The sequence below is a fragment of the Halichoerus grypus genome, chromosome 1 (genome assembly GCF_964656455.1).
Source record: "Halichoerus grypus chromosome 1, mHalGry1.hap1.1, whole genome shotgun sequence".
In the NCBI taxonomy this organism is placed as follows: domain Eukaryota; kingdom Metazoa; phylum Chordata; class Mammalia; order Carnivora; family Phocidae; genus Halichoerus; species Halichoerus grypus.
This window is the reverse complement of record NC_135712.1, coordinates 202618935-202646816: the sequence shown is the minus strand read 5'-3', so window position 1 is coordinate 202646816 and position 27882 is coordinate 202618935. Positions and strand designations below refer to the sequence as shown.

The 27882-nt window shown below is 52.1% G+C and overlaps 1 protein-coding gene across 2 annotated transcripts; it reads left to right on the top strand.

The window, feature by feature from the left end:
- Positions 1-342: 342 nt before the first annotated feature.
- On the top strand, positions 343-27831 carry NCAN (neurocan). Of its 2 annotated transcripts, none has more exons than XM_036093856.2 (15): positions 343-473; positions 5847-5926; positions 6834-7247; positions 9902-10076; positions 10187-10314; positions 10865-11158; positions 12029-12619; positions 12819-14297; positions 18164-18280; positions 19317-19430; positions 20755-20913; positions 21923-22005; positions 24153-24297; positions 25043-25225; positions 25464-27831. In XM_036093856.2, the coding sequence occupies exons 2-15, from the start codon at positions 5854-5856 to the stop codon at positions 25607-25609; spliced, it is 4101 nt and encodes a 1366-aa protein (XP_035949749.1). In that variant the 5' UTR covers positions 343-473; positions 5847-5853; the 3' UTR covers positions 25610-27831. The 2 variants fall into 2 exon arrangements, with proteins under 2 accessions (XP_035949749.1, XP_035949748.1); XM_036093855.2 differs by having other exon boundaries at positions 343-478.
- The last annotated feature ends 51 nt before the right edge of the window (positions 27832-27882 follow it).

Here is a 27882-nt window from a genome sequence, read left to right as displayed (position 1 = left end):
CAAAACTTCTCCAAGTGCGAGCCCTGGAAAGTCAGGCAGGCCAGGGTTGGAATCCAAGCTCTGCCCTTCCTCTCTGCGCTACCTTGGAAGCTACTTCGTCTCCCCGAGGCTCAGTTTCCACATCTGTAAGATGGGACAGACCCCACCATGGGGCGTCTGGGAACATTTAATGTGACTCCTGGGGCAAATGGGCGAATGGGCGAGAGATCAGACACTGTCTTCCCCGGGTGGGGTGAGAGGTGAAAGAAGTGGGGAGGAGGTTTTAGGTAAGGGGAGCCCCCCCTCTCGCGCAGCCGGAGGCCTCCAGCAGGCAGGGGCGCATGCGCAGAGCAGCCCCGCGGCCCCTTTATAAGCGCTGAAGCGGCTCTGGGGCGAACGGAGCGCAGGGCGCAGGGGCTGGACCCGGCGCGAGCAAGCGGAGCCGGAGCGTCCTTTGTGCCGCGCGACCGCCCCGGGATGCGTCCGAGCTAGGAGTCAGGTGGGGGGGTCCGTCGTGGGGAGGGGGCCGCGTTGAGGGAGAGGTCCTCGCGATTAGAGACACAGCACGAAATTGGGGAGGGGGCCTGGGATCAGAGAGAAGCCCCCAGAACAGGGAGGGGGGCTGAGAGGGGGGAGGGGAGACCCAGATTGGGGAGAGAACGCAAACTGGGAGGGCGCTTGAGAATGTCAGGGGGACTCGGATTTGGGGGTCAGTTCCCGGGTTGTCCTGGGAATGCGGAGACAATCCCAAGGTGGGGAGGGGGCCGGGCTGGGGGTGGGTCTCAGAATTGGGGAGGGGGCACTGGGAACCAAGGCTAAGGGAGGGCACCCCGACTTTAGAAAGAAGAAGAGGATACCCAGATGCTATATGGGGGGCTCCAGAACTGGGCATCCCAGGGTCTGAGCTGAGACACCCCAGGATTTTAAGTGGGGATTCCCAATTTGCAGATGAATGGAGGAATCCAGGCTGGACTGCAGCGGGGAGGGGGGCCCTCCAGATTAGCCTGAGTCCAATAGAAGGGGGTCTTCCTTGAGTGTGAACGGCCATGGAAAAGGGGCGCCCTACAGTCTCCCTCTCCTTTTGGCCCAGGTCCTGTCACCACATCCTGATTCAGGGAGGAGGCTCTGGGGGGCTCCATCCCAAGGTGGTCCCTGTTGTTCCCTTGGATCTGGAGTTGGGGTGGTGTCCCTTCTCCCAGAGAGCACACTGGGTCTCCCAGGTGAATGCTGGGTGTGAGTCCCCAAAAGCCCCCAGTTAGGATCCCCAGGACACATGAGGGGCACCCAGTCCCAAGAGGGGGGCCGCTCCCAGCACCTCCACATCTGACCGTGTCCTCACAGAGAGACACAGACACTTGCCTCACCCCTTCAGTTCGATCTGCCCACATAGACTCTTATGGAAGTACTGGCTTGGTTTGGGGGCACAGGCACTAGGAAGTAGGGGGCTGGGACCCCAGGCCCGGCCTAGGCAGGAGCGACCCCCATTTCTGTGCGCGGGGCTTTGTTCCTCTCAGCAGCATTAATGGGAGACAGCCAGGATGAAGAGAGGGTTGGCGCTGGGCCCCAGCGGGGGACGTGGGGGAAGGGCAGAGAGGGAGGGGTGGGCAGATCGTGGGACCTCAGAACCCAGCAGCTTCGCTGGCTCATGGACATTTCCAAATGGAAGGTGCCCCCGCCCCAGGAGGTGGGGGCTTTGTGTGTGTGTGTCTGTGTGTCTACCCCATGCTGAGAGAGGTTGTGTGCCCACGGAGGGTCTGGGTTCCTCTGTGAGTCTAATGTGACTGAGGTTGTGTCTTTGTCAGGAAACTTATGCCGGGGGCCACATCACCAGGTGGCAAAATGATGTGTGCCCGCCAGTCACCAAGGCCACATTTATCCAGCCTCTTCTGTGCCAGGGGCTGGCATCACCATGTGTGAGTGTGTGTGAGGAACTGTGTCTGACGGTATGGCCTCATCGAGGGGTTTATGTGGAGAGCCTGAGACTGTGGGTGTGTGTCTTTGTGCAGAAGACGTGCTGCCTGCCTTGTAAGTGCCCATATTGTCTCTCTTTGTTAATGTCACTGTGAATCCGAGTGTGCGCGTGTGTCTCCCAGGCTCTGAGTCTGGGGTGTGTGGCTGCATGTACAGAAAGGGGGCCCTCTCCATGTGATTGGCAGTGTGGACCCTGAGCCTGGGGGTGTGTGGGATATGGTCTGCGTGCAGAGTCGGGGAGCTAATGGGGGAGACGTTGGGGCTCAGGTCCCCAAGCGGCAGCCTGAGATGGTTTACTGAGCCTGGCTTCCGTTCTCCTCTGAGAAGTTCCACGATCATGCCCATGCACACGAATATGCCCAGACTCCAAAGCTAGAAACACACACATGTGCTCATGGCCCCTGCGGAGGGGCACTTGGACCCACACATCCAGAGACCACAGTGGGTCTCCTGTGCTCCACGCAGTGCACAGAGCTGCTGCAGACCGATGCACACATCCACACATCACAGGGCACAAGTTCACATCCTTGCCTGGACACAGCATCCCGACGCACACCCAGGAACACACAAAAACGCCTGCTGGCAAACTCACCCACATTCAGTCCCCACTAAGACAGGAGGTGGGTATGAGGGGGGGACGAACACACACACACACACACACACACACACACACACACACACTCCTTCCGGGCCGCCCCTCCTCCAAGGCCCCAGAGGCCCCTGTTTGCATATGCATGAGGCTCATGCATTATTCACCAGGGGGTGAGTCCCAGACAGCTGCGTAAATGCTCACCTCTGGCTGCTCTGGGGAGGAGGTATTTTAAGAGAAGGTGTGTGGGTGTGTGAGGGTGCAAGTGGAGGGAATAGAGTGCATCTGGGAGAGTGTGTGTGCACGTGGGAGGGTGCACCTGAAACTGTAACTGTGTTGGATCACCTCTGTACATTTGCGTGTGTACATGAGGCTTTGTACACAAAAAGCTGATTTTTAATTTGACATTTTTAGCACTTCACAAGTCTTAGCTTGTTCCATCCTCACCATAACCATGAGGTACATGCTGGGTGATCCCCATTTTACAGGTGGGGAAACAGGCGTAGAGGATGAAGCAGCATGTCTAGGATCATACAATATATGGAAAGTAGAGGCAGAGCCTTTTTTCTTTTTTTTTTTTTTTGCCTCTTTTTTTAATGTAATCTCTACACCTACCGTGGGGCTTGAACTCATGACCCCAAGATCAAGAGTCACATGCTCCTCCAACTGAGCCAGCCAGGCACCCCTGGATGTAGTCTGTGCTTTTAGCCATACAGTGTGTGTGTGTGTGTGTGTGTGTGTGTGTGTGTGTGTGTTCGTGTTCTCTGAACTTGCCCCCTCCTAAGGCCCTCTTGGGGCAGGTGCAGTGCAGAGTCCTGCCCCACCCGCTAATACCTTGCCAGGCCTTGAACAACCATCAGGGGACCCCACACTTGTTCAAGGTTCCAAGGTGGAGAAATGAGGACAGCCTGGAATGGAAACAGAAGTTGCTGAGGTTTACGGGTTGGTAGTTGGGGGCACCATCCCAGGGTCTGGCCTCTGCCCTGCTGTGCAGCCCTAGGCAAACCACTAACCCTCTCTGGGCCAGAGGCCCTGCCAGAGGAAGGCAAGGAGACCAAGTGTGCAGTGTCCCGCATTGTCTCCCTAGAGTTCAGCACCACGGATAGGTCCCTGGCTGGCCTCCCAGTAGGGCCTCTGGGAGCTGGGAAAGGGCACTGGGGGTGGGACGAGCTGTCCTCCACAGCCCCGTTCTGGCTCTATCTACACTCCCCTTCTCAGGGCTATTCTTTCATTGGGGTAAGGGTGCAAGATCTGGGTTTATAGAGGATGCTCTAACTTGCCATCTGTCCCTACCTCCTGAGCCCCAATAAGGGGAGTGGTACAGAGGGCTGGGAGACACGGGGGAGGGACTGCCTCTCCAGGGTTTCTGGTCTCTGGAAGAATGTGAAGCCTGGGAGGGCACTGCTGTGTCCCAGTGCCTGGATTGGGCCTTACTTATAGTTGGCACTCAGTAATTGTCCATTTTATACCTGAAGGCCACAACCCCTAGAGAAGGCTGGACCCACAACTGGAGTTTCTCTGTGGACCTAGGAGGCATCTTTGCTAGGCGGTATGAAGTCAGGAAGAGGGTGAGGTGGGCAGGGGTGAGGCCCCTTCCTCCAGCTGGGACTTGGCAGCTTCTCAAAAATCCCAGAAACCAAGAATAGAATCTTGGCGACAACCAAATCCTGGAATTGAAGCTGAGAATCGTGTCAGTCAGCAAACCCAGATTAAAGGCTGGGTTGGAGGCCAGCCTACTGTCAGGACTGGGGACCCCAGGCAGACTGGGACTGGTTGCTGCCTTTTAGGAGCCCCCAGTCTTATGGGCAAGGCCAACCTGAAAAATAGGATTTTTATCTTGGCTGTGTTAAGGTCAGTAATAATAATAACAGCAGCTCAGGGGAGCCTGGCTGGCTCAGTTGGAAGAGCATGTGGCTCTTGATCTTGTGGTCATGAGTTCGAGTCCCATTTGGGTATAGAAATCACTTTAAAAATAATTATTTTATTTTTTTAAAGATTTTATTTATTTTAGAGAGAGAGAACATGAGTGGGGGGTGGGGAGGGGCAGAGGGAGAGGGAGAAGCTGATTCCCCACTGAGCAAGGAGCCTGACATGGGGCCCAATCCCAAGACCCCGAGATCATGACCCAAGCCAAAAGCAGACACTTTACCAACTGAGCCACCCAGGCACCCCAAATAAATAATTTTTTAAAATAATAATAACAGGGCGCCTGGGTGGCTCAGTTGGTTAAGCAACTGCCTTCGGCTCAGGTCATGATCCTGGAGTCCCGGGATCGAGTCCCGCATCGGGCTCCCTGCTCAGCAGGGAGTCTGCTTCTCCCTCTGACCCTCCTCCCTCTCATGCTCTCTGTCTCTCATTCTCTCTCTCTCAAATAAATAAATAAAATCTTTAAAAAAAAATAATAAAATAAAATAAAATAAAATAATAATAACAGGGGTGCCTGGGTGGCTCAGACAGTTAAGCATCTGCCTTCATCGCGGGCCATGATCCCAGGGTCCTGGGATCGAGCCCCACATTGGGCTCCCTGCTGGGCGGGGAGCCTGCTTCTCCCTCTCCCTCTGCCTGCTTCTTCCCGTGCTTGTACACACTCTCTCTCTCTGTCAAAAATAAATAAAATCTTAAAAAAATAATAATAATAACAACAGCTCAAACTTACTCCTTCATGCCAGGCAATTGTAGGCATTTTATTATTTATTTATTTATTTATTTTAAAGATTTTATTTATTTATTTGACAGAGAGAGAGAACGAGCGAGTGCATACAAGCAGGGGGGAGCGGCAGGCAGAGGGAGAGGGAGAAGCAAGCTCCCTGCGGAGCTTGATCGGGGCTTGATCCCAGGACCCTGGGATCATGACCTGAGCCGAAGGCAGATGCTTAACCAACTGAGCCACCCAGGTGCCCCAGTTCTAGGTATTTTGTATGTATTGACTATGCTTACGCATCTATTCCTTCCAACTACCTGATGTTATCCCTATCTAACCTACAAAGAAACCAAGGCACAGAGAAGCTAATCTACTTTTTCCAGGTCACACAGCAAGGAACAGGCAGAGAGACAACTCCTGGTCTGCTGCACTCCAGCACCCATGCTTCTGACTGTGACTTGACTGTTGGGATTCTGAAGTCACCTGGTCCTGGGTTTAGATCCTGGCTCAGCCCTTGCTTGCTGACTGTGTGACCTTGAGTGACATGCTAGCCTCTCTGAGCCCCAGTTTCCAGATCTGTAGAGTGGGGGACTTGGCCCTCCCACACTGACTGTCTGGGAGGGTTATACTCACTCCCATTCTCCCTCTCTCTCCATCTTGTTCCAGGTCCAGGATGGGGGCCGTGTCTGTCTGGGCCTCGGGCCTCCTGATGCTCCAGGTGCTGCTGTTTGTGGCTGGGGAACAGAGTGAGTTGGCTTGTAGGGTGGGAGAGGTTGGGTTCTGGGGTAATAACAAGATGGGGAAGCTTTTTAACTCTAGAGCCTTCTCCTGCTGGCTCTCTGGCTTGGTCTGGAGAATAAAATGAGAATAGATGAAAAAGGTCTTTGAACAGTCAAAAGCGAACAAGACACCTGAGAGGTTATTTTTAGTCATTGCCAGTGGAGGCTGGAGGTTCCTGCCTCTCACTGTTTTGCTGAGATGAGCTGGAGAGAGAGAGAGAGGAAAAAAAAATTATAATAGTGCAGAGATTGATTAGTGATGCCTGCCATGGGTGGGGCAATAGAAATAAGGTCTGTGTGACTTTCCTTGGCATCTCCCCAGCAGTGGTTAAAAGCCCAGGCATTAGAAATGCCTCCTGATTTGCTCTGTGGTCTTAGGCAAGTACAATGATGTGTCTGAGACTCAGTTTCCTCAACTCCCCCAAAACACGATGAGACATGGCTACCTCTGCCTATGGTTATGAAAATCAAATGAGCTGATTGCTATGTATAAAGTGCCCATTATATAGAAGGTACTCCGCAAACACAAACATTTCTAATGTCTTCCTCTTACTTAACTTTTGGGGAAACTGTGACTCAGAGAAGGATAGTGACTTTCTCATGGCCACACAGTGAGTCAGTGACAGAGAGTCAAATCCCTGGCAGGCAAGATCTGGATTTTGAGTGGAGGCAGAACTATGACGGGATCTGACCCTATTACTCCTCTTTTGCTCACAGACTGGGGTGCACATCACAGATCCGTTGACTGCATTATGATGTTGTAGGCAACTTCCCTCTCTGGTTTCAGTCTCCCTATCTGTAAAGTGAGGGAGAGAGCAGTCTCTGCTGGTCCTTGTCTTTGAATCAGGTCCTCTTTCCACATTCTCCACTCCAGGCACCCAGGACGTCTCTGCTGCTGCCTCTGCCACCATCGACAAGGGGCTCCACATGCAGAAGGTGGGGTCGGGGTTGGTTCGGGCCGCGTTGGCAGAGCTGGTAGCCCTGCCCTGTCTCTTCACCCTGCGGCCATGGCCAGGTGCAGCCCGAGAAGCCCCTCGGATCAAGTGGACCAAGGTGCGGACTGCATCGGGCCAGCGGCAGGACTTGCCCATCCTGGTGGCCAAGGACAATGTGGTTCGAGTGGCCAAGGGCTGGCAGGGACGCGTGTCACTCCCTGCCTACCCCCGGCACCGGGCCAACGCGACGCTGCTACTGGGACCACTGAGGGCCAGCGACTCTGGACTCTACCGCTGCCAGGTGGTGAGAGGCATTGAGGATGAGCAGGACCTGGTGCCCCTGGAGGTGACAGGTCAGTTGAGGGCAGGGGAGAGGACAAGGTTGGGAGGGGGAGGGGCTGAGCCAGAAGCTCAGCCACAGAATGTCACCTTAGAGATCACTCCCTGAACAATGATTCCCTTTCGATTCTTCTTCTTCTTCTTCTTCTTCTTCTTCTTCTTTTTTAAGATTTTATTTATTTATTTGACAGAGAGAGACACAGTAAGAGAGGGAACACAAGCAGGGGGAGTGGGAGAGAGAGAAGCAGGCTTCCTGGCGGAGCAAGGAGCCTGATGCAGGGCTCGATCCCAGGACCCTGGGATCATGACCTGAGCTGAAGGCAGACGCTTAATGACTGAGCCACCCAGACGCCCCCCTTTTGATTCTTCTGATAAAGTCCCAAAGAAAGTCTCCTCCAGGACTACCCTTTCTTTTTTTTTTTTTTTAAGATTTTATTTTATTTATTTGAGGCAGAGAGAGAGAGGGAGAGCACAAGAGGGGGTAGGGTGAGAGGGAGAAGCAGTCCCCCCGATGCGGGACTCGATCCCGGGACTCCAGGATCATGACCTGGGCTGAAGGCAGTCACTTAACCAACTGAGCCACCCAGGCGCCCCAGGACTACCCTTTCTATAAACACTTCTCTCTTACCTAAGAGAGAGCAACTTCTGGCTCAGTCTCTTGTGGGCCACAGTATTTTACATGCTTTTACAACTTTAAGTCCCTTTCATGGTTACCTACTTTCCCATAAGACAAAGGATATTGACTTTCTATCTGAAATAGGAATATAAATTTCCTTTTACAATAATTTTTTAATACAATAAAATAAATTTATGTTTTAAAGAGTGAGGTTTTCTTTTAAAGTCGATTGAAAAAATATATTAAGTAAATAACAGTACTCAAATACCTGTTTAACCAACTCCTGTATTAAATTCCTTCTGTTGAAATATCCAGTGTTTCTCTTTTCCTAACTGATCAAGGTGAACAAAACAAAACAAAAAATTTTTTTGATTATTAAAGCAAAGTCCGGGGCGCCTGGGTGGCTCAGTTGGTTAAGCGACTGCCTTCAGCTCGGGTCATGATCCTGGAGTCCTGGGATCTAGTCCCGCATCGGGCTCCCTGTTCGGCAGGGAGTCTGCTTCTCCCTCTGACCCTCCCCTCTCTCATGCTCTCTCTATCTCATTCTCTCTCTCAAATAAATAAATAAAATCTTTTTTAAAAAATAAAAATAAAAATAAAAATAAAGCAAAGTCCTAGAATAGGGTGTGGCACAGTAGATGCACAAAAGGTAATTGACAAAGGACTCAGTGAATGATTGTTGTGTGGAAAACATCCTGTGGATTCTTGCTGGGAAGTTGATTTCCCTTAACCTTTGTTGGCCATGGGCAAGTCCCTGCACCCCCAGTGTTCCCCCACCCACAGTATCTCACTGCATATTTTATGGGGTCAGCCAACTATCCCTTTTCCAAGGCCTTGCTGATCAAAACTGATAAAGCTTGAAGAAAACTGGTAAATGATAAAGGAAGTAAATTCCTCCTCTGGGCTTGTTCAATTGATTCATTCAATTAAACATTTATTGAGCACCTACCATATGCTAGTCTGGTGCTGGGGATATTATCATAACTGAGATGCAACTGTTGCCTTCCAGAAGCTCTGATAAAATAGAATGTTTCATTCCTTTGTCTTGCTCAGACATTTCTTTCATCCCTAAATCAGAATTTCAGTAACAGTGAGCCCATTATTGATGTTTCACGTCCTGACTTGCATGTCACCTCCTCCAGGAAGTCTTCCATGACTCCACCAGGCTGAGCGAGAAACACTTGATCTCCCATTGCCCCCTGGGCTTCCTCTATCAGTGCATGTACTTAATCCTCTTTCTTTTTTTTTTTTTTTAATTTTATTTTTAAGTAATTTCCACACCCAATGTGGGGCTTGAACTCACAACCCCGAGGTCAAGTTGCATGCTCAACCAACTGAGCCAGCCAGGTGCCCCAGCATGTACTTATTTCTTAAAAGGCGGAATTTCTCTCCCTCTTCTCCATGCCTCCTGTCACCTCCAGGGTCTAAACCTGGGCATGCAGAGTGCTATCTTTGGGGTCAGATCATCCCGGATATGAGTTTTGGCTGTGCCTCACACCGGCTGTGTGGGACTGGCCGTGTCCCTTAACTTCTCTTAGTCTTAGTTTTCTCCTCTGGAAATGGGAATAATCATAGTGTTGTTGGAAGATTTCAATGAGATCATACTTATAAATGCTTTTTTTTTTTTAAGATTATTTATTTATTTATTTATTTGAGAGAGAGAATGAGATAGAGAGAGCATGAGAGGGGGGAGGGTCAGAGGGAGAAGCAGGCTCCCCGCCGAGCAGGGAGCCTGATGCGGGACTCGATCCCAGGACTCCAGGTACATGACCTGAGCCGAAGGCAGTCGCCCAACCAATTGAGCCACCCAGGCGCCCCACTTATAAATGCTTTTTACATGGTAAACATTTGACAAATTGTAGCCCTTTATGGCCATTGTTATCAGTTTCCTTATTGAAAAATGGGGGCATATCAGTCTGGCATGGTACAGGGCAGCATAGGGAAGCAGGTCTATTATTATCAAACCCGGGGAAGGGGCATTCTGCAAGAGGGAGGTCTGTTCTTAAAGATTCCAGCATACATCAGCCCCTATCCTGGATGTTCCCCCCACAGGTGTTGTGTTCCACTACCGGGCAGCTCAGGATCGCTATGCACTGACCTTCGCAGAGGCCCAGGAGGCCTGCCGTCTCAGCTCGGCCACCATTGCAGCCCCACGGCACCTGCAGGCTGCCTTTGAAGATGGCTTTGACAACTGTGATGCGGGGTGGCTCTCTGACCGCACTGTTCGGTGAGGGGGTACACAGGGTTGGGATATGGAGACCTAGCCTCTGGGGAAAGATGGTCATTGGGGGCCCCAGGCACACACATTTGAGAGGGATCCCCTCCTTGTCTTATCAGGTATCCTATCACCCAGTCCCGTCCTGGTTGCTATGGCGACCGTAGCAGCCTTCCAGGGGTGAGGAGTTATGGCAGGCGCGACCCACAGGAACTCTACGATGTGTATTGCTTTGCCCGTGAGCTGGGGGGTAAGTCTGGGGCTGGCAGGACACCCCCACCGCACTTCCCTGAGCCCCGGTTACCTCCCCAACCCCCATGCCTCCTTAGGGCTCTCTTAAGTCTCATCCCTCTCTAAACCTGCAGCCAATATCTGGGCTCACCCTTCTCTGAGCTTTCCTTCTCTCCGGGAGCCCCTCTCCTTCCCTGTGCCCCTTCCTTCCCTCTCTCTGAGACCCTGTCCCTTCTCTGAGCCTCTCCCCCTCCCTGGCCCCTCTCCCTTTTCCTACCCTCCTCTTCCTCTCTGAGGGCCCCTCGCCAAGCCCCTCCGTTTCTCTGAAGCCCAACACACTCAAGGGCCTGAGTTACCTTATTCGTAAAAAGAAGCTAAGGCCCTCCTCTTAGCACTGCGTGAGAGGTAAAGACTTCGAAGGGTCGGGGTGAGCACAGCTGTGGCTGTCGCCGCCTGGTTTAGCCACCACCCAAACCCGGCCAGGCTGGGGTTTAGAGTGGGACCCCCTTCCCGGGCTCCGGGGGAGGATCCCCCAGGCCCGCGTGACGTTCGCCCGCGCCTTCCCGCAGGCGAAGTCTTCTATGTGGGCCCGGCCCGCCGCCTGACACTGGCCGGCGCGCGTGCCCAGTGCCGCCGCCAGGGCGCCGCGCTAGCCTCGGTGGGACAGCTGCACTTGGCCTGGCACGAGGGCCTGGACCAGTGCGACCCGGGCTGGCTGGCCGACGGCAGCGTGCGCTACCCGATCCAGACGCCGCGCCGGCGCTGCGGGGGCCCAGCCCCGGGCGTGCGCACAGTCTACCGTTTCGCCAACCGCACCGGCTTCCCGGCGCCCGGAGAGCGCTTCGATGCCTACTGCTTCCGAGGTGCGTGTAAGGGCACGCCCCGAGGTTACACACCCCGGTCAAGGCCACGCCCCTGGGAATTTTGCTTTCTAGTGGAGGCGGAGCCCAGACGGAGGAGAGACCCCTGGAAACAAGCTCTGCGATAAGCCACGCCCTCGGGTGAAGGCCACGCCCCTGATGCTGGCCTTTCCCTAGGAGCCCCGCCCTGGGGGTAGGACCGCGGCCGGAGAAAGCCAAGCTCTGGCGGGGAAGTTCTGTTTAGGGGGTGGGCTATATCTCTTGAGGTCGCTGAATGACACGCTCCTCGGTGGAGCATATTTTAGCTGGAGGCTTGTGCATAAGTATCCCCTGGGGAGGAAGTGCTGCCTTGATTAGCCATGGCCCCTGGGCAAGGCCACACCTCCAGGGACTAGGGAGGACCCTAGTCCTTGGAGTGGGACCAAAGCTTCAGAAGCTGCAAACCTGACTTCAAGGACCTAAGTCTAATGTGCAAGGGGGGAAAAATTCCCTTTGTAGGAAGGCCACACTCATTAGGAGCTTCCTCTCCCTAGAGGGGGAGCCACCGCTCAGGCCTGATCTGCTCCCATGAGAATTGGCCACTGCCTGAGCTTTACCCAGGAACCAAGCTGTCTCTTGACCCCTTACTATAACCAGTTGACTGACCTTGACAGTGGGCCCTAGCCTGAATAGTAGGAGTGATAACTTCGCACCTCCCTCTCTCAGTCTGGGGGATCCCAGAAACCGCCCAGAAGTTTCAGACAGAGGGGCACAGAGAGACAGAGATATACAGAAGGTCTGTGCTACAGCATGCTTGGAGTGGGGGTAGACTTCAGGTGGAACTTCCCAGCCAGCCCCTGGACCTGACACAACCTTTTCGGCTCTCTCCCACAGCTCATCACCCTACACCACATCAACATGGAGACCCAGAGACCCCCTCGTCTGGGGATGAGGGGGAGATTCTGTCCGCAGAAGGGCCCCCAGCTCAAGAACTGGAGCCCAGCACTAGGGAGGAGATGATCACCCCTGACTTCCAGGAGCCTCTCGTGTCCAGTGGGGACGAAGAGCCTCTGATCTTGGCAGGAAAGCAGCAGTCTCAGGAGACCCCCAGCCCTGCCCCTGGAGGCTTCACGCTAGTCTCAAGGCCCTCCCTGGAGGCTGAAGAGGTGTGGCTGAGCACAGCGGCCCCCAGCCCTAGCAGCCCTAGCACTGCTGTGGGCACACACACGGAGGCAACTCCAACTGGCCCCATACCCAGGAGGAGGGGACGCTTTAAAGGGTTGAACGGGCGCCACTTCCAACAGCAGGAACCCCAGCAAGGCCTGGAGATGGGGCTTGAGGCTGGCACCCAGCCCCCGACTCCAGAGGCTGCTGGGAATCACGTGGAGCCTCCGCTGGCCACGGGAGCCACAGATGCCTCAGGGAGTAGCCAGAGCCAAAGCCCCTGGGCCGTGCTGACCAATGAGGTGGATGTGCCTGAAGCTGGTGAGTGGGGTCCCAGGGGGGAGGTACGACCTGCCTGGGGGTCTGACGGGGACGCGGGAAGAGGCTCCAAATCCCAGCTGGGTCCCCAGGCCTCACCTAGCCTCAGAAGCCCCCTCTTCCTTGGGCCTGGAGCCAAGGAGACTCAACAGAAGGAACTGCTAAGAGATAATTCGAATTACTCTTGTTGATATTGTTGCAGGTTCCCCTGGTGGCAGGAGCCCCCCAGAGCCCTGGCTGTGGCCCCCAACTGTGGTCCCACCTAGCATCCCAGGCCCCAGCAGGGTCCTTGGCCTGAAACTAGAGGAAGCCAAGGGCCCCAGTGTGAGGCCAGCCACTCCTGACCTGCCCTTGTCCCCCTCAGAGGCCACCGTCCTGGCACCCAGCCCCGCAGAAGGGCCCAGCACTGCCTCCTGGGAGGTATCCCCCATGGTCTCTTCCCCAGACCTACCTCTCGTGGCCATGCTGCGGGCCCCGAAACTGTGGCTACAACCACACCCTACATCCCTCCCCACGCAGGCCGACAGCGTCACAGGGCATAGTGAGGCCATGGCCGCTGGCCCACCCTCTCCCGCCTCAGAGACTGAGGCTGTCCCCCAGGACCCCATCCATCTAGAGGTGCATTCCCTGTCCCTCTCCTTAGTCCCAACAGGACAGGGTAGGGAGGCCACATCCCCAACAGTTGGCAGCCACAGAGCAGGACGTCCAGTAGCTTCTTTGCAGACAGCCACAGACACACAAGCTGGAGTCAGTCCTAACCATCCCAGGGCAAACTTCGGAGAAACCGGGGGGACCAGCCCTACTGGGCTCAGCAAAGCTGAGCTCCCCAGATCCAGCCCAAAAGCGTCTGTGGACAAGAATGTGGCAGAAGATTTCACCCCCACTGAGACAGCCACTGAGCCCACAGGAGTGAGAGACATCTCAGAGTCTGGGTCTGGGGTCGTCAGCACAGCGGAAAGCTCCAGTTCCAGCTCTCAGGCCACCGCGGACGAGGCACAGGGCACGTGGCCCTCACTGCACAGTGAAGGGCTGGACTCCCGCCCTCCATCTGCACCCTCAGGGGGCCCCAGAGTTTTCTTAATTCCTGGGGTCACCCCGAGTTCAGAGCCTTGGGCTGCTATAAATGGAGAAACCATGTTGGGGCCCACAGATTCCACAGCCACACTGGACGCCAGTGATGCTGGTGGGATTTGGGAACATGGATCCCACGGGGTTGAGGGAACCGAAAGCCCCACCTTGAGCCCTCAAGTGGCTGTGGATTCAAGCATGGCAATGTCCCTCTTGTCCCTGGACCAGGGGGACAAGGTTGGGGTCCTGGCCATGTCCACAGTGGCCTCCTCAAGCTCCCAACCCCATCCAGAACTGGAGGGCCAGACGGTGACCCCGGGAACCCTGGGAACCTTGGCCCCTTCACATGACAGCAGCCCCCAGGGGGAGCCTGTTTTTCCTTCTTGGACACCGACGGCTGTCAGCGTTGACAAGCCTGCCTCAGTTTCCTCAGGAGAGCCTACAGTGCCGGGAGACTCCCCCAGCACCCCTCCGCCTGCCTCCCTGGGCCCAGAGGAGTTTGAGCTGGAGGTCCTGGCAGGGAGCCCAGGTGTGGAGGGCTTCTGGGAGGAGGCAGCGAGTGGAGAAGAGCCGACCCTGCCAGGGACCCCTGCAAATGGGAGTGCGGAAGAGGGTGAGTTCAAAGCTTGTGACCTCATCCAGCCCACTGTGGTCAGGGCTTGGGGACAAGGGGCTGGGGAGCGCAGCGCTGGGAGGGAGGGTTATTCACGGGGCCCCCCGGGGAGGTTTCTAACAGGGGATGATGTTGGAGGTGGGAGCTCCCTAGGCAGAGTTGAATTGCGGAAAGTGTGTTCCTGGAAGAGGCACCAGCTGGGCAAAGGCCAGGAGGTGAAGTTGGACCTTTGTTTTGATGCACAGTGAGTAATGGGGGAATAATGAGGCAGTGGATGGAGTTTGAGTTGGGGGATGAGTCCAGTCAACAAATCATGCTCATGTCCACGCTGAGCCAGACAGTTCTGTGAGATACTGGGGTCTGGCCTTCAGGGACACCTCAGTCTGGGAAGACAGAGCTGGACACAGACATGCCAGGTGGGGCTGGAGGGTGGCAGGAAGGGCTTTTTGTTCAAGTGGGAATTGCAAGTGGAATTCAGTGGTGCAGATGGGATCGTGGGGGCCCCTGAGCCACGGGGAAAATGGGTACTGGGAAGAGACAGGAGGGGTGGGTATCCGCCCCATTTTATAGAGAGCAAAAGAAGGCTTAGGGAAGTATGCTTGCCTCCTAATCAGTGGCCAGACTTCAATCAGAGCCCAAGTCTGTGGAAGCCTTAACCACCCTCTGTCCAGTGGAGTCCGGAGAAAGCCGAATGCCCTGTTCTGGGGCCAGGTCTGCCCGCCAGCTCAGCCTGCAAATGCTGGCACTTTTTTTTTTTTTTCTTTTTGGTCAATTGAGCTTAAAAAAAAAAGCAGCAGCTAATTAAAAGACACTTTTTCTGAGTTGCAAAACACCCTTATTAACACAATTGGGTTTACACTTGCTCCTTTTTTTGAAGGCAAAGTGTAGCGACGCTGCAAATAGTGGATGCAGGGTTTCATCTTCCACTCTCTGTCACCTCTGGGCTGTGTCCAGGACTGCATCCTCTTTTCTCAGATGCCCAAGAGGCAAGCGGATTCTGGGCAGGGGCGCAAGCATCGATAAAGGCTGATGCTTCTTGGTGCCTGCTGCGTGCTTGGCTTGCTCTGAGCACTTTGCTGGACTCAGCTTGGTTAATCCTTATAATGTCCATGTGGAACAAGTCCTAGCAAGATCCTCACCTTACAGAAGGAGAGACTGAGGCACAGGGAAGTCAGGTGACTTGAGCGGAATCATGCAGCCGAGGAGTGTAAATGATAAGATTGGAATCCAGGCCATCTGACAACAGTGTGTCATGAACACTAGGTCGTACAATGCATATTTCATTGGTATCAGAAACAAACAAACACCCAGGGTCTTGGGGAAGGGGTGAGCTCACCCAGGGAAGGAGTAGAGAAGAGACTGGTGGTGGGAGATGGGCAGAGGGAAGGAGGCTCAAAGCCAAAGGAGCTAGAGAAGGGGATGCTCAGAGAGGTAGGAGGGAAAACCATGGATAGGGGTGCTAAGAAAAGTGCTTTGGGTGTAGCCCCCAAGACCGCAGCTGCGTCTGTCTTGGACTCTGTTGGTTTCTTGGCTCCAGACTGAAGGCAGCAGCAGCCTGGGTGGAGGGAGGCAGCCAGCGCTGGGGGAGACCCAAGCGCCTACCCGCCCGCCTGCTTGTAGCAGAAATGCTAATGAAGCCAAAAATAAACGCGGCACCAGTGAGCGACTGAGTCACCGCCAGCCCGTGGGTAGGTGTCGGCAGCTCAGGGCACCTGGTGGGGCTCACGCGTCCCAGCGCCTGGCAGCCCCATGCGTGTGCACACACGTGCTGGGGTGGTACCAGGGGCGGATACAGCCAGCCACAGGCCCCTCTGGCCATCCATGGGGACACATGCCATCACCCCGCGGACAGGTGTCAGCCATTGCAGAAGGGTCAGCAGCTACTTCCATTCAGCTAACAAGCAATTAGTGAGTGCCTGCTGTGTTTCAGGCCCCATCTGGAGACCAAGTCCCTTGTCCCCTGGAAGCTGACATTCTAGGGCGACATTCTAGAACTTTCCCAATCATGGAAATGTTCCTGGAGCTGTGCTAATATGGTAGCAACCGGCCACGTGTGGTGACTGAGTCCTTGAAATGTGGTTCGTGTGACTGAGAAACTGCGTTTTTACTTTTATTCCAATTTAGTTTAAACTTAAATAACTCTATGTGGCTGCCATGTGGCGCACCGCTGCTCTGGGGGAAGGCACAGACAGGTAACAATGATCCTAGTAAATAAGCAAATTATATTGGAGGTTAAAAGTGATATGGGCAAAAGAGAAAAGTAAAGCAAAGGGTGGGGGATGCCAGTGGGAGTTTTCTAGTTGTGGAAGGGAGGGCTCAGAAAGGCCTCTCTAACCAGATGAAATTTGAGCAAGCCGGAAGGAGGTGAGGCAAGAGCCATGCAGAGATCGAGGGGAAGAGCATTCCAGGCAGAGGGAATGACCTGTACAAAGACCCTGAGGTAGACCCCTGCCTGGCATGTAGTAGGAACAGCAAGGCCAGTGTGGCTGGAGCAGAGTGAGCCAGGGGAAGAGAGGAGGAGGTCGGGCAGGGAGATGTTGGGGAAAAGTCACACAGGGCCCTGTGGGCTGCAGTGAGGACTTTGGCTTTTCCTCTGAGGGTAATGGGGAGCCATGGAGGGACCTAGGCAGAGGAGGGACATGACCTGACTCAGGTTTACATAAGCTATCTCTGGCGGCTATGGGGAGAACAGCCTGTGGAGGGTGACAGCAGAGATCAGACCAGGAAGGAAGCAACTGCTTATTACCATCTCAGTTTCTTGTGAGGCCCTGGACCAGGCAAAAACAGAAATTCTAGGTTATAGGGGCCAGAGAGGGCCTTAAACTGGACTTCCAGAGCCTTGGAGGCCAGTGTTGGTTCTTGTACTGTTCTGCTGTGTGACTTTAAGCCAGGCCCTGCTCTTCTCTGGGCGATGGTTCTAGTATCTGCAGTGGAAGATGGCATGCTGCCCTAACAAGGGATGGGGGTCTGCCTGGGATAGGGTAAGAATTCTTGCTCTGCTCCTCTCAGGCCCCAGGGTGGAGACCACCCACCAAGGCATCTGGGCCTCAGAGAGGCAGAGGGGAGACTTAGCTGCCTCCAGGGAAACCCAACTGATGGGGGGAAATGGTGGGGGAGGGAGACAAGGACACATATTCCTCAATGCTCTGTGAGTGTCTAGTCCATACCGAGCAATGCTGAGACCCCTCAAGATGCCTCAGGTTGATAGATATGTGGCATTATGGTCGGGACTGGGAGAGGGATGAATTGTTTTTATTTCTATTTTGTAGGTGAGGCAACTGAAATTCAGAGAAGTAATTTGTCCAGAGTCCCTAGTGAGTGGCAGAGCCAGGGATTAAACTAACCTCTCTGATTCCAGAGCCCATGGTTATAACTATTATAATCCACCACCTCTCTATACTATAACCACTGAGGTTGCATCAAAAAAGATTGAGCCACCAGAATGAGTGAGGTGATGATTCCCACTATTGCTGGTGTTGCTCATACCCCACTTGGGACCTTATGTCCACCTCTGTGCTCCAAACTTCGAGAAGTACAATGACCATCAGGGCATGTCCAGAAGAGAGGGACAAGTCAGGGAGGCACTTACACCCATGTTCCAGGAGACTTCCAAAAAGAAGCTTCAGGAAGCCCATTGCAGTTCAGTCAGTTTGCATAAGCAGAGTGGCCCACAGATACTCTGGGCAGTTCCTGAGGGGAGTAAGCTCCTCATCACGGGAGCGTGCAAGAGGAAATTGGTAGCTGCCTACTGGAAGTTATAGAGGGGACTCCACAGGGAGGGTTTGGGGGAGTCTTAGGTCTGGATTCTGGGAAGGCAGACAACACGGTGGCCTGCCTCCTCTGCACACTGCCTGTCCACCCTGCAGCCCCCTTGGATCCGTGCGAAAACAACCCTTGCCTGCATGGAGGCAGCTGTAAAGTCAACGGCACCATGTATGGCTGTAGCTGTGACCAGGGCTTCGCCGGGGAGAACTGTGAGATTGGTGAGTGCCCCAGACTCAGGATCAGAACCTAGACTTGCTTGAATCCGAGCCCTGATGTCTACCCCAGCGGACATCGCATGAGGACTCAGGGATAACAAAATGCTGGCTTCAGGTGCTCCCTTTCCCCTCCCCCGTCCTTGGATCCAGTAAATCAGCCCCGAAGAGCTGAACCAGCACCAAACAGCTGAGCTTTCGTCCTGGGGACCAACGCTCAGGTGCGCTGCCTCCCATTACTACCAGGTAGGGATGAGAGGGGAAGACAAATCATAAGGCTCAGACTCCTCCCAGACCCAAGGGGGCTCTTCTTAGCCCCAAAGCCCAACACAGGAACTATGACAAATTATGAAACTTTAACAATAAATATAAATGATATCAGTCTTGAGCTCTGCACATTACCTCACTGACTTCACAACCACACTACTAATTATAGAATTATAACAATAAATATAAGCAAGGTAATTTCTCGAGCTCTTCCATTGACCCTCCACTTACAAAAACCCTTGGGAAGGTGCTATTTTTATCATCACTTCGAAAAAATGAAAATGAGTCCCAGGGAGGGGAAGTGACTTGCCCAAGTCATACAAATCTCAGGCTACACAGGAATTGTTAGGAGAGCTCAAATGATATCTAGCTCCACCTACAAACAGCATCTTACCTCTGTGCATGTCCTTGCAAATGCCCTGGAACTCGGTGTCCCTAAGTTCCACGTTCCGAAAAGACCTCCATCTTTGACATTCCGTGAGTCTGTTTGCCAGAGTATAACCTTCAGTGTTCTGAAGTCCAATGGAACATGCCACACACCCTGGCTCTCGGGCTGGCCCAGTGGCATGTGCTCTCATTAATGGTAGTTCATGTTAATTGTGTGAGGTTCCACCTCCTTGACCTCCAGAGTCATTGGGCCAGCTGTGCAGACCACCGTTGCTTTACTCAGGGGCCAGGATAGATGGTAGGATCATGACCTCATCTTCTGCCTGGTTCCTTGTGGGCACCGGGCACTGTGGGGAGGCTGACCTCTGACTCAGTCCCACCCCTCTAGATATTGATGAGTGCGTCTCCAGCCCCTGTGAGAATGGAGGCACCTGCATTGACGAGGTCAACACGTTCGTCTGCCTTTGCCTCCCCAGCTATGGGGGCAGCCTCTGCGAGAAAGGTGAGTCTCTTTCAAGACCCCGGAAATAGTACCAAGAGTGGGGCTGGTTACGGGGCCGCACGCACTCCGCCCATGCTTCTGGTCTCCATCTCTATTTCTCTGGCCGTGGGTTGAACAGATGACAAATTGTTGTTTTGGGATAAAACTCACATAACATGGAATTAACCTTGGAGTGTACAATTCATTGGCATTCGGTACATTCACGATGTTGTGCAACCACCACCTCCAGCCATTTCCAAGACATTTTCGTCACCCCGAAAGGGAATCCTGTATCCATGAGCAGTCACTCCCCATCCTCCTCCCTTAGCCCCTGGCAGCCACTACTCTACTTTGTCTCTATGGATTTGCCTGTTCTAGACGTTTCATATAAATGGAATCCTTCACTGTGTGTCATTTTGTGTCTGCTTTCTTTCACTCAGCATGATGTTTTCAACATTTATCTACATTGTCGTGTGAATCAGGGCTCCATTCCTTTTTATGGCTGAGTAATATTCCATTGTGGGGATCGACCACGTTCTCTTTATCTGTTCATCACTTGGTGGATATTTGGGTTGTTTCCCCCTTGTGGTTAATGTGAATAGTGCTGCTGTGAACATTCATGTATAAGTTTTCGTTTGGACACCGGTTTCCTTTTTTCTCGCCCCATTTTTTTGGCCATATCTGGCTGGAATGGCTGGGCCACACGGCAATTCTGTGTTTAACGTTTTGACTGTTTTCCACAGTGGCTGCACCATTTTACATTCCCACTGGCAATGTGCAAGAATTCCAATTTCTCCACATCCTCGCCAACGCTTGTTATTTTCCTTTTTAATTTTTTTTTAATTTTGGCCACCCTAGTGGGTGTGAGATGGTGTCCCATGGTGGTTCTGATTTGCATTTCCTAATGACTAATGATGTTGAGCATCTTTTCATGTGTTTATCGGCCATTTGTATATCTCTTTGGGAGAAATGTCTCTCCGAGCTTTTTGCCAGGAGAGAAATTTTAGGCCACCCTGAGATCCATTTCCTGAGTTCCCGGGGCCGCACAGAGGGTGCAGCCAGATCAGAGAAGGAGACATCAGAGTTGGGATGAGAGGGGTGGGTGTGATGATCTCCGGTTGAATGTCTTCCTGCAACAGAGAAAGAAGGGAATATGGGAGGGGAGAGATGACCGGGGTGGGGGGGGGGCAGAGCCTCCGGGGGATGAGGACAGGAAGAGGGGTGATCTGGCCTCCCAGTGACCTTGGGTTTGGCCCTCTCTCTGGTGAACTGGCTGTGCTCATGATCAGCAGGGCGGGGCTTGGCGCAAGGCCAGTCTCCCTCACACTCCCATCCCACGTCCCAGACACGGAGGGCTGTGACCACGGCTGGCACAAGTTCCAAGGCCACTGCTACCGCTACTTTGCCCATCGACGGGCGTGGGAGGACGCCGAGAGGGACTGCCGCCGCCGGGCTGGCCATCTGACCAGCATCCACTCACCTGAGGAACACAGCTTCATTAACAGTAGGGACTCTGGGGTGGGCAGGGTGGCCCTTTGCCAGTCCCTTTACTAGGGCATCCCCTAGGGTCCTGAAGACGCCACCTTTCTGAAGCTGTGTTCATTAATGCAAGCCCTGACCCCTTTAATTCATGTGTCCATTTATCCACTTGTTATTTCATCTATTCACTTCATTCATTCATTCACCAAATATTTACTGAGTATGTACCAGGCACCGTTCCAGGCACTGGGACACAGCAGTGAGTAAGACACAGATTGTCCTGTCCTCAGGGATTGACATTCTTGTGGGGGCTATAGGCAAATAAATAAATACCTAATTACATAAGTCTACACTATAATTTAGCTGGTCCTAAGTGCACAAATGACAAATAAAACAGAGCCAGGGGAAAGAGGGCAATGAAGAGGCATCTGGGATGTGGGGGATGAAATGAGGATGGAGCTCTGCAGAAATCTAGAAAAAGAACGTTGCATCAATTAAATCTGGCATTTATTGATTTATTCATTATCTCCATGCCATTTGCTCATCCATCCAATTATTCACATTTCCCCCATCCCATCCCCCGTTAATTCCTTCATTTGTTAATTCCCTGGTTCCCTCGTTGTTGTTGTTGTTTTTTTCCCCCTCAGTGTAATCAAACACATGCTTATCCTCAATGACACTCAGTGACTAATGCCCTCACTTGGTCACCTGCCTGCCCTGTCCAGCCCCGCCTGCTGGCTCTCCTATCCCTTACTTTCCTTTTCTGCAAAGATCTGACGTGTCTCTGTTTATTCCTTCCTCTGGCTTTGTTTAAGCCACAAATCATGGCAAGACTGGAGCTTAATTCCAGTCTTTTTCATGCCTCCCCTACCCTTCCATTCTCATCTGCATGGGAAGCGAGGGGATCGAGCCCACACAGAGGCTGGGGGAAGGCCTGGGGTCCTCCCTTCCCATACCTTCCACCACTCCTCCAGCCCACACCCGAGGCTGGGGGCAGGGTGGGAACTCAGCTCTCAGGATGCCCCACCTCGCAGGCTTTGGGCGTGAAAACACGTGGATCGGCCTGAATGACAGGATCGTGGAGAGGGATTTCCAGTGGACGGACAACACAGGGCTGGTGAGTGGCAGGAGCCAGGCTTGGGTCTCCCTAGAAAAGTGGGATGGGTATGAGCCACGTGGGCTCTGTGGTCTGGCCTGACTTTACCCTCTTGTGCAAATCCATCATAGGTCCTTGTGGGTCTGAGATTCTGGAGTTGGTTGGCAAAGGAGCTTCAGCAAAGCCCCAGATCACCCTTGACTTCCCAGCCCTGTAAACATTTGGTCTACCCAGTGGCTGAGGTTATAAACCTAGGACCAGGGCCTGAGTCCTCCTCTTGCTCACTGCCGTGTCCTTCAGCCGTGGACTCTAAGATATTCCCATTGCCCTACAGCCTCCCTTATCAATCACTGGGACCCCTGAAGCGGCCCCCCAACACCCTCCCCAACACGCACACTTGCTACCTACACTCCTGCCCCTCCACCTGGCAGCCGGGGAACTTTTAAAAAAATGTGGTGAAATTCACATAATATAAAATTAATCATTTTAAAGTTTTCTTTTTTACATTTTTTATTTAAGTCATCTCCACACCCAACGTGGGGATCGAACTCATGACCCTGAGAGCAAGCGTTGCACGCTCTCCTGACTGAGCCAGCCAGGCGCCCCCCAAATTAATCATTTCAAAGTGTACAATTCAGTGGCATTTAGGACCTTCACAGTGTTGTGCAACCGTCACCTCGATCTAGTTCCAGAATATTTTCATCACCCCAAAAGGAAAACCTATATACATGGGGACCTTCTAAAAATCATACATCAGATCAGGATTCTCCCTGCTTCAAGTCCTCTCAGACTCTCAATTGTTGTCAAGATAAAAACCCACCTCTTCCTGCTGTAGAAAACAGTCTGGCGGTCCCTTAGAAAGTTAAAGTCAAACAGGATTGCCACATGACCCAGAAACTTCGCTCCTAGGTAGATACCCCAAAGAAGTGAAAGCAGATACTCAAACAGATATTTGTACCCTCAGGTCCACAGCAGTACTATTCACAACAGCCAAATGGTGGAAACAACCCAAATGTCCATCAGCAGATGAATGGGTGAACAAAATGTAGTCCATCCGTACAATGGACACTATTCAGATGCAAAGCTGCTACGTGCTACAATGTGCATGAAACTTGAAAACATTATGCTCAATGAAACAAGCCAGACATAAAAGGCCACATATTGTATGACATATGATTCCATTTACATGAAATATCTAAAATAGGCAAATTCGTAGAGACAGAACATAGATCAGTGGTTGTCTGGGGCTTGGGGCAGGACCTAATGGGGAGTGATTGCTAATAAGGACAGAGTTTTTGTCTGAAGGGATGAAAAAGTACTGGGGATAGACAGTGGTGAGAGTTGTACAATGTTGGGAATCGTATTAATGCTAATGAACTGGACACTTAAAAATGGCTAAAATGGTAAATTTTATGTGATATGTATTATACCTCAGTTTAAAAGAATCCATCTTGGGGGACCTGGGTGGCTCAGTCGTTAGGCGTCTGCCTTCGGCTCAGGTCATGATCCCAGGGTCCTGGGATCGAGCCCCTCATTGGGCTCCCTGCTCCGCGGGAAGCCTGCTTCTCCCACTCCCACTCCCCCTGCTTGTGTTCCCTCTCTCACTGTGTCTCTCTCTGTCACATAGATAAATAAAATCTTAAAATAAAATAAAAGAATCCATCTCCTCTACTGCAAGAACTGGCCCTTGGCCACCCACCCACCACACCCAACTCCATCTAGAAGCTCCAGCCCCACTGGCCTCCGTTTTGTTCCTCAAACAGGATAAGCCCTGTCTTGCCTCTGGGCCTTTGCACTAGCTGTTCTCTCTGCTCTTGGAATTCTGTTCCCTGTCTGCATCATTTCTATCCTTGAGTCTTCAGCTGTCCCCTTGCCTCCTCAGGGAGTCCCTCCGGGACCTCTGTTCAACTATTTATATTACAGTGACCCATGTGGAAAACAGACTGTCAGGGAGAAAGGAAGGAGGTAGGAGGGCCAAGGAAGAGGGCACTGCCATCTCACAGCCAAAGGTGGGGTGACTCTGAGTGCAGTGGGGGCCACCGTCAGGCAGAATGGTGCCCATTGTGTAGATGGGAACACTGAGTCCTTAAAGTTTGAGTGGTCTGGCCAGGGGAGTCCTGTGCTAGGCAATGACAGAGCCTTTGACCCCCTGCTCCCCATTCCTGCAGCAATATGAGAACTGGCGGGAGAACCAGCCTGACAATTTCTTTGCGGGCGGGGAGGACTGTGTGGTGATGGTTGCACACGAGAGCGGGCGCTGGAACGATGTTCCCTGCAACTACAACCTCCCATACGTCTGTAAGAAGGGAACAGGTATGCTGCTCCTCGCCCCACCACTTCTCTTCTGCATCTCACACTCACTGGTTCCTTGTTTTATTTCAGTTTGTAAATATTAGTCAGCCCTGCCCACTTTTCACTACAGCACTGTGTGAGAGTGCCTGTTTTTTCCCACTTTTGCCAACTCTGTGTTCTCAAACTTTTTGTTATTTGTTCATCTAAGTGGGGAAAAAGATAGTATCTACTTGTTATGGTCGTTTGCATGTCTTTAAGGATGAGAATAACCAACTGTTCATATGTCAATAAGCTATTTGTAGGTGTTTATTTTCCTGGGACCTGCTAGTTCATCTCCTCTGCATAACTTTCTATAGGTTTGTTGGTCTTATTGATTTGTAAGAACTCTTTACATATTAAGAGAACACTTATAAGCATTCTCATGTCCACCTTTCTCTGATACTTTTGTTTATTCTTACTTATGTTTCTTTGCCAGTTTTCATGTACTTTCTTCTTTTCATTTGCTCAAATTTATTCTTGTCTCCCATCTGCTTCATTGCCATCATGCATAAGAATTGAGGAGGGTGGGATGTGTCCAGGAGGTTTCTGCCCCTAAGGAGCTCCTGGTTTGGATAGAGGAGACAGACACAGTCGTATCTGGTCGTGTGGGGTCACAGCTGGGCAAAGGGCAGGACTTGCTGAGGGGTATATTATTCCCCCAAAGAGAGGAAACCATTTCGGCCCCAGATGTGGCCACTTCCCTAACTGGTGGTTCTTCTGTCTCCAGTACTGTGTGGTCCCCCTCCGGCAGTGCAGAACGCCTCACCCATTGGTGCTCGCAAAGCCAAGTATAATGTCCATGCCACTGTCCGGTATCAATGTGATGAAGGATTTACCCAGCACCATGTGGCTGTCATCCGATGCCGGAGCAATGGCAAGTGGGACCAGCCCCAGATCGTCTGCACCAAACGTAAGTGGCTGTCCCCAGACACCTCAACACAAGTTTCCAGCTATTTGTAGTCTCCAATTAAAACATCTCACTACACATTTTGATCTGCCTGATAATACAGCCTTGTGGATAAGTGAGAACTTACCAGCCTGCCCGGTGTTTCCTTCACTTCTGCTCCCCCTGAAAAGGCCTGCTGCATCAGGCCACCCTCCTCTCACCACCTCTTGCCACTTGCTTGTCCTCCCTCGTTTCCCTGCAGCCAGACGGTCCCATCGGATGCGGCGACACCACCACCACCAGCATCACCACCACCAGCATCACCACCACAAATCGCGCAAGGAACGCAGAAAACACAAGAAACACCCAGTGGAGGACTGGGAGAAGGAAGAAGGGAATTTCTGCTGAAGAACCAGGCAAAAGGAAGCACAACCCCTTCCCCACACCTTCTCTGGAGCCTTCACCTGGGGAGACAGAGCCCAGAGAAAAACAAGAGGGTCTGGAATCCCCTGAGCCCCAAACCACATCCCCCCTCCATAACCCTTTGTAAAAAGCTCCTCTCTCCTCTTTCTTATATACACATGGTCCACTTGGCAGGCAAAGCCAGGTGTCTGAAAAGTCAGTTCCAGTCAGGCTGAACTCTGGGAGCATCTCCCAGTGAAGGGAAGCACATTATGGCAAAGATCATTCTTTGCACTGGTTAAGTCTTGTGTTGGCGAGGCTGACTACCACTTGTTGAAATAAGGCTTTGATGAGGGTGCAAGAGTGTCTGTTTGGATTCACACTAAGGAATTGCTTATCACACCAGACATGCAGGCTTAGTAAACCGTCAGAGGTCCTAAATGCAGGCTGAAGCTTTTAGTTAAGGTCGTTGGCTTTGGGAGTTGAAAGCACACTGCTTGAACTTGACAGTTGCTCTTCCTTCACCCTGGACTTCAGCCCAAGTTCCGTCTTTGGTCTTGGGGGAATAAATGGAGTGTGGAACTCCTATGTATTGAATTTTAGGAATGTTTTAGAACAACCTCCTTCTGTGCCCTCAGAGTTAGGGGTCAGAATAGTCAGAGCAATATATGGGCAATGGAGGGAAGGTGTATTGCTTACCCTCCCAGGTCGAGTCCAGTGCTGAGATTTGGTGGTTCTGTATGTGTGGTGAATCTCTCTCTCACACACACAGATGAGAGGATGTTTAGGGCTTGATGAGCCCAGATTTCTTCCCCCTCCATCTCTCAGGGAGACAAAGAACCTCCTTCCTGGACCAAGGAGGTGCCAAGTTTTCTAGCTCAGTGCCCATACCCGTCCCTCAAGAGACATCGGTAGTGCCCCTGCCCTGGGTCCCGCTCCTACTCCTGCCCCATCCCTGTCTCCATTCATTGCCTGGCGGACTAGAAACGCTTAAAACTTGAAGTAGTGACATCTACCTGCGGTTATGTTGTAGAGAAATGCACAGTGTTAAAACCGAAACACACACACATACACATGAACACACACACACACACACATTTTTCTCTCATCGTTTTTAAAAATCTTTTAAGTGGGAAAGAACTAACTAAATCTGTTCCCCCAAATCTGCAACCTATAAAAGAACTTTCCAGGCCAAAGGCCAGGATTCAGCTCCCTGATCTCTGGCAGGAAAAACCTACAGCTTATCCTCTATATTTTGTCCACTCTCAACTCCTGTATTCTGGGAAAAATCTGTGGATTTGTGTTAAAAACCAAATGGGGAATGACCCTCTGCAGGAAAGAAAAATAAGCAAACATATGGTTCAAGGGTTCAGTAGAGAAAGAAATGTGTTCATTGAGCCTATGTTCCTCCTGGGAAGTAATAATCATAGTTGACAACTGTGGAGTCTATACTGTGCTAAGGACTCACACACTTATCTCCTTGAATCTTCTCAACAGCCCGGTGATTTTGGAACCATTATTTCCCCATTTTACACATGACAAAACTGAGGCTCAGATAAGAGAAAGGTACTGGTTTGAAGTCACAGCCAAGACAGGAGCAAGGATTTGGTCCTTCCTCTGTGACTCCAAACACTGCTCTTTACTTTGGGGGAAAGGGTTGAAACATAATTGCACTCTCTCACATCCATAGGCAGACTTAGGAAAAGATTGAGAAGTGCAGGCTAGACCCTTATCCTTGACCGTGGTCATCAGTCTTCCCTGCTACAAACATTATCCACTGTTCCACCTTACAGTTATAGAGAAAGCCCAGGGATGTACATTTGCCTTCTTGCTTTGATAATTTTTTTTGGTTTAAAAAATATAATAACACATCTTCAGTAATTCATGTCATAAAATGATTTTCCTTGGGGGGTGGTGCTGGGGATGCAACTTTTTTGGGGGGGTCTTGGTTTCTGCTCCCTGCCCTTGGCCCCCTTAGTCCCTTGCTCTGCCTCCACCCCAGCTTTTCTAAAGTGGGTGGTTTGTCTTTTAGTCTTTCCCTTTGGGATGTGCGTGTGTGTTTGCGTGTGCCACGTACGTGGCATACGTGTGAGTGTGTGTGCGTGTGAACAGCTTCAGGTTCTGCTGGTTTTGCTGTGAGCTGCAGTGTTCTGTGGGTCTGTGGTATCTGACACTGTGGACATTAATGTACTTCTTGGACATTTTAATAAAATTTTTTAACAGTTCAACCTGTCTGTCACCTCCTGAGACCTTTCTTCATTTATTCACTCAGCAAGTAC

What these genes read in the sequence shown, in the direction of transcription:
- NCAN (XM_036093856.2), top strand. Translation starts at nt 5,854, where the DNA reads ATGGGGGCCGTGTCTGTCTGGGCCTCGGGCCTCCTGATGCTCCAGGTG. An exon ending in CTTTGCCCGTGAGCTGGGGG is followed by an intron (nt 10,315 to 10,864) that starts GTAAGTCTGGGG and finishes GCCTTCCCGCAG; the next exon opens with GCGAAGTCTTCTATGTGGGC. An exon ending in GGACGGACAACACAGGGCTG is followed by an intron (nt 22,006 to 24,152) that starts GTGAGTGGCAGG and finishes CCATTCCTGCAG; the next exon opens with CAATATGAGAACTGGCGGGA.